We start from the raw sequence: 10,527 nt of genomic DNA on the forward strand, positions 1-10,527 counted from the left end.
TATTACCTTTCGGGGTAGAGGCCACAGTGGCGTAACGTAGTTAGTTACTTTATGGCCTCACTCCAAGCAAACGATCCTAACATATGTACATAAAATCACGCCTATTTACCACCGGGGTAAACAGAGAACGCGACTTACATCATAAGTGTCCCAGGTTCGAATCCCGACTCTAACCAGCAAGTTCGACTTTTTAATGTTTGGATCATAGATATTAATTGATATTATAATACGTGTTTTCGAGAATTTTGGCAATATAAACATAGCTGGCAACGAGGTGTACACCTCTGCTTACCCCTTCGGGGATACAGGCATCATGCTGTGTTAGGTAAGCAGACTATGGAATTCTATTTGCTTCGATCCTGATCCACCTATATTCCCAATCGCCACCGTATGGATTGCCCCCAGGTGGCAATCGGGAATAAAATTTGCACCAATTCCACACTTCTCTTACAAACCTGTTAAATATTATTAGGTATTTCAAATCTGTGGTGAAAGCATAGAAAACATACTCCGATTGATAAGCAGCATGAAATTTTTCTTCTAATAGCTGACCACTGAAGTCGGAACTCCCATTACATCTTGTGATGAATAGCTTTAGGAGCGATTCTATTGGTTAGCAAACATTACTCGCTACGCCGGACCCCTCAGTTTCTTTGGTGGAATTCGATGCCACCCACAGATATTAGAAAAGTGCCACCATTTCTTGTTCTCATCATAATCTAATCACCTATCCTTTAAATAAGTAGACAAATCCACTGCATGAAGAGTTAAAAGGGACATAAGAAACTTAAAATTTGTGGCATAAAAAATAAAATGGATATTCAATTATCGAAAGCTGTGTTTTCAAAATATTTTATTAACACAATTCATTCAGTAACACCAAAGATTATAACATTCTCTAACATGAAACCTAAAATAAAATACAATTTACTTAATTTGTATTACTTACCATTTTATCATTCAAACATGCCATACAGGAATAAATACACGAATTTGAAATATGAATCTATTCTGCATACTTTATAGTCGAAATTATCTAGTAATGTATAATATTTATTATAATTTTGATAAGACAGTGCTGCATATTTATGTCATGAAGCTTTTGACTATCTAAATACTTTCAATGGCTCGCTTATAGAATACCGACAAGGAAAATAAAACACTGAATAATAAGTAGAAACAAAATAATATGGAATGTACAAATCATGTTTATTTACGGATTCCTGGCAATAATACAATGTTTGTGACTCGCTTTCGTCAGTGGTCACTTCAAGAGAGAACAGTGTAAATAACATTTACAGGCCCATAACGATACAAGTAATAAGATACATCCACTATAACACAGAAAGCTATACAGCATGTAGTACTTAAGCCAGGTTTTACCTCAACATTCTCAGCAAAGATGGTGGTACACAGTACCGTGGGGGTTTAACGATTCATAAATTATTTAAGATACTCGTTCTACTCTAACTGTACATTAGTTTCGCCTTAACGCTAAAATAATCTAAAAGTGATATCGTCAGATGGTGTAATTTCTCACGAGGGAAGGAACGCGCAAACAAAAAATTGATATGTCGATAGGTGAAACATAGTTCTCCTGTCACCGGGAAACAAAACGGCAGAAAATAAATTAAAAAATAAAATACTGTCATCGCGCGGTAGCATTAAAACATGATTGAATTGGGAAGTTAAAAATGTATCATTGGATAAAAAATATATTTTATACAAGCCACGGCTCAGGGCACGGAGCGATTACAGCATCTAAGTCACGCCGTGCCGGAGCTATGCGGCAAAATATAAATGATTTAAAGTTCAAGTACTCAACAAGTTATAATACACATGGAAGTGCTCCGAGGCCCTATGCGGTCGTTAGGGTCGCTACCGGCGACAACTCCCTGTGCGCGTGTCGACTGAGCAGATTCTGTAGCATAGAGGCTCGGAGCACGGGCGACGGGAGAAGTGTAATGCAGATTTACTGTTTAGTGTACAGGTAGATGGCGACAATGAGACCGTATAGACCCAATACCTCAGCGAAAATGAGGATAAGGATCATGCCGACGAATAACCTGGGTTGCTGCGCGGTACCACGTACACCGGCATCTCCCACGATGCCTATGGCGAAACCGGCTGCCAGACCCGAAAAGCCTACGGCCAGACCAGCTCCAAGATGGATGAAGCCCCTGGAAAAAACAGAATTGCAAAGTTTTAGTCTAAACTATTCTATAGGGGTTTGCTATGTAGACGCTAGTTTAGTCAGTAACTCAGGTGTCGCTTGGCGTGAATAAATAACAAGCATTTTAACAAGTCAACTTATTATCCATAAATAATAAAATGATCAACTGAATTCTCGTTCTGTCAAATTATGCTTTATTTCAAGATGCTTATACAACTAGACAGTGACATAAACAATTGCAATATTTACTCAAATGTTAAGTTATATATTGAATTGAATGTAACGACTTTGACATTGGTAAAGTTACGGTGCTGTAAGCGCGACGTGAAAAACGCTTCGCGTTTCGAAGGTCTTGGCGGGAGCAATTAGCCAGTCAAGCATGAATCGGAGTTCCCATCAAATTAAATTTCTTTGTATTTTTACCGAGTCACGACACGACCTAATCGTAACTTTTCGTTGTTCAAAACTTTCTCAATTATTACAATGCTTGAGTTTGCAATTAATGTACTACTTGTGTTTGAACATAGTAGGTATTTTATGTGTTCACACTTAAGTACTGTTGTTTGAATGAGATATGGTTAATGTTATATCTTCAAGTGAGAAGGGGACTAACTAACTACTTGTAAAGACAGAAGATAAGTAATTAGTACCTACTTAGTGATAATAGCCTTATATCATTTCACTTTTGACTTAGATGTAACAAAGATGCATTAAGAAAGGAATTCATTGTGTAATTGTAACAATGTTGAATAATTATTGCAGATTTTCTTTATTTATAAGCCTGACCTTGAATCTAGGTTTTTCAATACTTCCTTATTGTGGGTGACCCAGTTAGTAGTCACATGACAATGGCAGGAATTATTTGCAAACACACCAGTGTAATTTATCATTACAGACGTCTGCATATTTAATTTATACAAACATTTTCCAGTGTTGATTTACAATAAATCATTTTGCATGGATATGCAAATCTTGCATGTTGTTTATAATTAAGAATGTGCTGAAAATTAACGGTACTACTCTTCCAAATGAGGTGTAGAGACCAACAATTAGAAATGAGAGAATTCGATTATCAGGTCTCTCTTGAAGAGGCCTTAACGGGGATGTAGATCTGCTATTCATAGCCATGCATGCTGTTCATTAGTATCAAAATTTAGAGTCCTAATACTTAGTCATTCTATCTAGGATTGTCTCAAAATACACTATAGATTGATTTTCAAAACCTGACAAATTCCAAATCAACATCATCACCAGTAAAAAAACAACTCATGGTTGATCACATCACTAATTTAAGAGCCACAATCTTGTCAGTGTAGCTTTCTCCATGTTACTTTTTAGAGAAAAATAGGGCAGTGGTTTCTCTCTAGCCTTCCACACCGCAGTACTCTGTCTGACGCGAGTGGGATGGCGCCCAGAGTACCTAGTCAGAGTAGTGGTAACTCATGGTTACCTACACCTAATTATGATGACTAGTTAAATGTGATGTACAGTTATGTATAGTGACAAGATATCAACCTACCATCCATACAAACAAATAGTCTATAATATTAGACAGGATAAATGAGTAATTACAAAATAATACTAACTTGTAGAGGGTGTAACCCGCAGAGGGTTGGTCCATCGCACCAGCGATGAGTACAGCCACTACGAGGCCGTAGATGGCTATAATACCCGCCATGACAACGGGAATGATGGACTTCATGATGAGCTCGGGTCTCATCACCGACATAGCGGCGATACCCGTGCCGGACTTGGCCGTGCCATAGGCGGCTCCCAGCGCTGTAATGGTATAAATTCACACATTCAATAAGTACTATTGTGGTATATTGGGTGGATGAATCGTGGCAACTTGTTAGTTGTATTGATATTTGCTATAGCAACAGAAAATCTTTCCTGAATTCATGGTACCTATCTATGAGGAAACATAGGTATCTTAATTAAGTTTAATGTTGAACTTAAGGATTCTACCTATTCAAGGATTGTACTAGTAATTTCATAGTTGAGTGATGTAATAAGGATCTGTATCCTTGTGCTGAATTGTAAGGAATTTGTAGTGAATCCCTACAAGATTCATGTAAAGGGATTAGATAAGTATTTCTAGGTTCATGAGTAACTTAGTTCCTACTAAGTAATTAACGAATATCATGGTAGATAGATGCTTAAGCAGGTATGTACTTATATGAAGTTAAGTCATATGACCAAGTATTGATGGCATAACTTGTAGTTTATATATCAGGTGACTTATTTTCAAATCACATGATTGAATTCTTTCAAGTATCATCAATTTATGATATTGTTATTGTAGTAATATAGGTAGTACCTATGTAACTATAGATGGTATGTATTAAGTAAGGTTAGATAGAACTGCTTGAGTACTATGCCAATCACATGATGAAAGGTCCATAGTCATGTGATATCTCTAAAGTAAACAAATATGATATTTTACAGGAATTTTAGGTAAAACTAATAATCATAAACTAAATGCTGCAATGTTGGTGTTTCAACACCACCCATTTGTGTTACAACTTTGACATTTACTAGAAAACCTATAAAGTACATGCCTAATCCATACACTATCGTCATACAAATTCATAATGCTATATAGTAGAATTGGTTGAGCGTAATATATACTATATTTTTTTCATGTAGATTCTTCAAATTACTACCTTCTTTTGTAGCAAGTTATACATTTGTACAGTAGTACCAACGTCACAAAGATAGCAATCACATGACCAGTGATTCACAATTTGTGGAGGCTTTATTCTACGCCTTTTACACCCCAAACCCCCAATAAGCAAAATCCATGTAGATTTCATTGAAAACATAGCCAAAACTTATCCCGTCACAGTCGTTTGTGAAACTAGCGGATGGCGCAAGGCGCGGCTTATACTATAATTAGGACGCCGAAAATAACATGTCCAGACATTTACGGCAAATTGGGACATCAGAACGTTGCCATAACCAGATGCCAATAGCTCAGTGCAATAACACATCCAAATCCTAGTCACAATGTGCAAGATCAATAATCACTTGAGACAGCCATTTCAATCAAAAAGTATAGAAATCCATACCGCTAAAGATGATAGCAGACGCCGCCCCCATAACTCCAAAGAAGGGTCCATAGGCAGGGTTATCAGCTGCTGGCGATGACATTTTGATGTGTAATGTGGGAGTATTTACAGGTCCCAAAAATGTGATGACTATCTGCACACACTCACTCCACGGAACTACTTTAGAACAGACAAATAAGGCCCAAGCTCTAGAGACTCAACAGAATGGGTCATATGACGATGGATGTTCAAGGCAGTGTTCAATCAATATGACCTAAGTTCTGATTGGCTTTGATACGTCACATCCGAAATGCGCAACCAATCCTGAGCTGCAGATTTGGTAGCGCTATGACGTCGAACATTGATGTGGATCGCTGGCCAGCAAAATCTGTACTGCGCATGTACTGTTTCAAAACACAATTACTTTTAATTTACAAGATTATCTTAATAGAAACAAATATGTAAATTTGAATTAACTATAAAAACAAAAATGTGATTTTATACTAAATATGCTGTAAAATTTATTTATAAAGTTAATTATTTTAATATAAAAAATAATACTTAACTAATATGACTAAACATTAGTATTGCTAGATAATAACAAGCTACTAATATAGTAGTTACGGTACCTACCAAAATTTTTTTATTTTTTTATGTTACGGATCAGTAAATAAACCATTCCAAATATTATTTAAAAATACAATATTAGTGATAAATAATTTAGTACGACTGTCTTAAAAATATTATCGTACCAAAGTAGAATACGTAAATTACAATAAGTGCACGAAATAGATAGAGCCAGTTTTAATGCTGGCAAACTAAATTAAGATTAAGACCCGTATTTAATAGATCGATCTCAAACGTCATCTTGCCTCAAGTGCGTCTCAACTGCAAGGACCACAGCTGAGATTGACTTCAGACGTAACGAAACTTGAGATCGATCTATTTAATGCGGGCCTAAGTATCTACACCTCACCGAGGTGTTTGTTAGACCAACGTGATAGGTGGTGACGCAAGAAACGGTCTAAACTAAATGGTTTAAAATACTATAAAATATTTTTAACCGAACATAAGCTAATGAATTTTGAAGAATTTTCTATTTTAGTACATTTTCAGTTCCGTTCAAATGGTAACATTTTTATCAATTTTGACAGCTGTCAATGTCATTTTTTTTTTTTATAAGGGTTATGGCCTGGAATCAAGTCCTTTGGGCCAAGTCTTCGTTTCATGTCTTTTAAATTATTTTAGTTTGTACGTAGCACAAGCACAGCACAAAATATGTTTATAAATTCACAACAGTGTTTTTTATGTATTTATATAGTGGAGCGAGACATTTTTCACTATGTAGTAGGTCAATAAGGCGGCGGGAGGAAGTTACTTGATTGTCAATTTGAATAATGTCACTGATTTCACTCGCAAGCACTAATCTTTGAATAGAAAATTGACGACACACAAAAATCATATGTTCTATGTCGGGCGAGTCTTCACTATTGCAATACGGACAAGTTTGCTGCTCAATTATTCGCAGTCTTGTAAGATGTGCTGGTGTCTTATGGTGGCCAAATCTCAGTCTATTGATGGTACATATGAATTCTCGGCTAGCACGTTTGTATTCGGGCTTCGAATACCATGGCTTAGTTGGTAAGTCTTCTTGTACTTCTCCATACCATTTGCCCTTTTGTTCTTGATCCTTTTTCCACGCGTCCTTCCAGAGCTGTTGTACGTCGCTTCTTATCAAACCATAGTAATCAGTTAATGGAACCTTTACAATACATTTAACATCTAATGCGTTAATCCCTTCAAATGCAGTCTTATCCGCTATTTCATTGCCAGAAATTCCTCTATGTGAAGGAATCCACATAAAAGCTATGTCTATTCCTTTTAAATATAGTTCATATATATAGTGCTTAATTATATACAACAAATAATTAGTTTTAAAGGAGATATTTATCTTTTTTAAACTTTCAATAAGACTCAAAGAGTCAGTTAAAATTAAAAATCTTTTACTAATAGTTACAAGTCGAATCAGTTTTATAGCTTCTAAAACTGCATAAGCCTCTGCTGTAAATATAGAACATTGGTTATCAAGAACAAAGCTTTGAGCAAACTTAGTTTGGGGATTATAAACAGCTGATCTTACATAATTATCACCCTTACTGCCATCAGTGTATAAAGTATAAAATGGTTGGTTATCATCTAAAAATGCTAACAGGTCATTATTACAACATACTGTGGATTTGATAACTGTGATAGGATGTATTATACTGTTAAAAGAGTGATTGTAACAAGGCCATTTAGACTGCTTAATGATATTAGAACATTTTCTATGCATTTCCAGATAAATACGACACAAATGTGGAGAGACACTTTGCAAGATGTCAACTGCATCAGCCAATGGACCCGAGACTGGTATCAGGTGAGGAACCACTCTTTCAATTACATAATTGTTTTGAGATGACAACAATTTTACACAGTATCTTTCAGCTAACACAATCCTTCTCAAAACCAAAGGCATGATTTTGGTTTCAACCTCCATGGCTCTTATAGGTGTTGAACATATAGCTCCAGATATAATTCTCAAAGCTTTGTTCTGTATAATATCTAGTCTATGTACATAAGAACTATTCAAATATGCTAAAGTACTATAATCAAAGTGACTTCGTACAATGGATTTATACAACATTGACAATATATTAGGGTCTGCACCCCAAGATACTCCTGCAAGGCATCTCAGAACATTGAGACCTTTTAAAGCATTCTTACTAATATATTTAATATGGTCCTCAAATTTAAGGTTTTGGTCAATAACTACACCCAAAAACTTGTGCTGATTTACTCTTTGTATGACATCCCCACTGTACCTAATATCTACAGTAGGACTGTCATCACCAAATATCATCAAACTGCTTTTAGAAGCATTTATCTTTAAATGTAATCTGTTACTATAGTAATTGTCCAATTGGCACAAGGCCGTATTAATATTACGCATTGCAATTAATAAATTTGAATGAGAGCTATACACCACTAAATCATCAGCAAACTGTAAAATATTTACATTACTAGTATCTACATATTTACATATCTCCGATGTGTACATGTTGTACAACAAGGGCGAGAGTGTAGCGCCCTGCATTGTCCCTTTGGATGCCATTTTAGGACCATGAAGGACATTATTGTATTTAACATATAATGTTCTGTTACTGAGAAAGTCATAAATCCATTTAGAGACTTGTCCAGGTATTTCAATACTTTCAGTCAAAATCTTGACTAGTATGCCAGGATCAACAGAGTCAAATGCTCCTTGCACATCTAAAAAGACACAAATTGTATTTAAATTAGCATTTTTGGCTTTTTTCAGGTCCGTGATAAGTGAGATAAAACTATCAGCACAACTACGCCCTCTGCGAAATCCATACTGAAAATATGGAAAGACACAATTCGACTCTGCATACCAGTCAAGGCGGTTTTTAATCATGTTCTCAAATATCTTTCCCAGACATGACGACAATGAAATAGGTCGATATGAAGTTGCAAGATCAGGAGGTTTACCAGCCTTTAATATTGGAACAACACATTGCGTTTTCCATGAGTTTGGAATAGATTTTTGAAGCCATAAACTATTTAGAATTTTAAGAAATAATTTCTGTACAGTAATATGTAAATTTTTTATAAGTAAATATGGAAAATTATCAAGACCTGGAGTAGTATTTTTCCTAGATTTTAGACTAAATATGAATTCTTCCCAAGAAAAACGATCTAACAGAAATCTAGATTTTGGATTATCATTATTAAGATTAAAGTAGGTGCCAACTGCATTAAAGTTTATCAAATTAGTATTATCAGACAGTTTTAAAAGAAAAGGTTGAATAAACTCATCCTGACATGAATTGTTAGACTTCCTAACACCCCTAAATCTTTTAATAAGATTCCATATTCTGCTTAATGGAGTGGTTCTGTTAAAGCTTTCACAAAGATTATTCCATGCATTTCTTTTTTGTTCCTTTAAAGTTCGTTTCTTCAAGGCATCTAATCGTTTATAATTAATGTAATTTTCTATAGTGGGTTCCTGCCTGTAAACTTTTAAAGCATCATATGAAGCAATAACGCTTTTACGACATGTGTCGTTCCACCAAGGGGCGGGGATCCTACTTCTAAAGTTGTCTGTTCTTACAAAACGGGGTATCAATATTAGTTTCAGTGAATCAAGACGTGCGCAAAAATCAAAATACGAATCTAAAGGATTGCTTTCATCTATCGTCATGTCCCGAAAATGTGACTCTGAGAGCTCTTGGAATCTCTTCCAATCCGTTCTATTATATAAAAATTTTTCCTCAGGGGGATTTATTTGATATCTGTCTATAGATAGCGCAATAGTAGTTATAGTAGGGTAATGATAGCTTCCCATAGCATCGTCATGTACCAACCAATCACAAAGGGGTGCAAGATTTGAACTTACAAAAGTAACGTCAATTGCTGATGGATTACGTGTAGGATAGTTAATAGTGGTATAATTTCCATCATTTAAAATACATAAATCACAATCATCTATTACATCATATAAATCTCTACCTCGGCCCTGGGTGGATATACAACCAAATGCAATATGATGTGCGTTAAAATCGCCACTAACTAATATAGGTTTCGGGAGATCCCTTATAATATTGCGCAATCTATTTAACCTGATATGGCTACTTGTAGGTGGACAATAAACACAAAGAATAGTAATGTTACCAATTACTGAAGAGACAGACAATGCAACAGTTTGAATGTCCTCATAAAATCTAGTATTTAGGATATTATATTTTAAATATGGCTTTATTAATATAGCGACACCGTTATGACTATTAATAGAATTTTTATTATAAAAGTTATACCCTGGTATACTAAAGTGCTGATGATCTTTAAGCCAAGTTTCGTTAAGCAAACATATATCGATATTATTGTTATGTAGAAAATTTATTAGTAGTTCTTTTTTGCTAAAAACACTTTGAATATTATACTGCGCAATACGTAATTGTGACTGTGATACTAAGCTATTATCCATTATTAGTAGGTAAGTTTTTTAGTAGCATTTCTTGTATTAACACTGCCGTAATCGGCGTGTTATCAGTCTTGTTACCTAACTGAACTATTGTAGCTACGAGAGCTTGTAACACGTCTTTATTCTCAACGATTTGAGTTCGAATATTCGTGGAGGGTGCTGACGACACCATATATTCCTCAGGGAAAGCCTTATTTACAATATTCACAGGGTTGGTTTTATTTACAGGGGACTTTTTTGTAGGTTTATTTACATTGTTATTA

The 10,527-nt window shown here is 35.3% G+C and overlaps 1 protein-coding gene across 1 annotated transcript; it reads right to left on the reverse strand.

Moving 5' to 3' along the window:
* Nucleotides 1-1,167: 1,167 nt before the first annotated feature.
* LOC126366343 (V-type proton ATPase 16 kDa proteolipid subunit c) lies at nucleotides 1,168-5,479 on the reverse strand. Its single transcript, XM_050009464.1, has 3 exons — nucleotides 5,245-5,479; nucleotides 3,760-3,952; nucleotides 1,168-2,180 (listed from the first exon to the last, which is right to left on the reverse strand). Exons 1-3 carry the CDS (start codon nucleotides 5,324-5,326, stop codon nucleotides 1,973-1,975), a joined length of 483 nt encoding a protein of 160 aa, XP_049865421.1. The 5' UTR covers nucleotides 5,327-5,479; the 3' UTR covers nucleotides 1,168-1,972.
* Between the last annotated feature and the right edge of the window lie 5,048 nt (nucleotides 5,480-10,527).

The sequence above is a fragment of the Pectinophora gossypiella genome, chromosome 4 (genome assembly GCF_024362695.1).
Source record: "Pectinophora gossypiella chromosome 4, ilPecGoss1.1, whole genome shotgun sequence".
NCBI classification, from domain to species: domain Eukaryota; kingdom Metazoa; phylum Arthropoda; class Insecta; order Lepidoptera; family Gelechiidae; genus Pectinophora; species Pectinophora gossypiella.

What these genes read in the sequence shown, in the direction of transcription:
- LOC126366343 (XM_050009464.1), bottom strand. Translation starts at nt 5,326, where the DNA reads ATGTCATCGCCAGCAGCTGATAACCCTGCCTATGGACCCTTCTTTGGA. An exon ending in GTCTGCTATCATCTTTAGCG is followed by an intron (nt 3,953 to 5,244) that starts GTATGGATTTCT and finishes ATACCATTACAG; the next exon opens with CGCTGGGAGCCGCCTATGGC. An exon ending in GCGGGTTACACCCTCTACAA is followed by an intron (nt 2,181 to 3,759) that starts GTTAGTATTATT and finishes TGTTTTTTCCAG; the next exon opens with GGGCTTCATCCATCTTGGAG.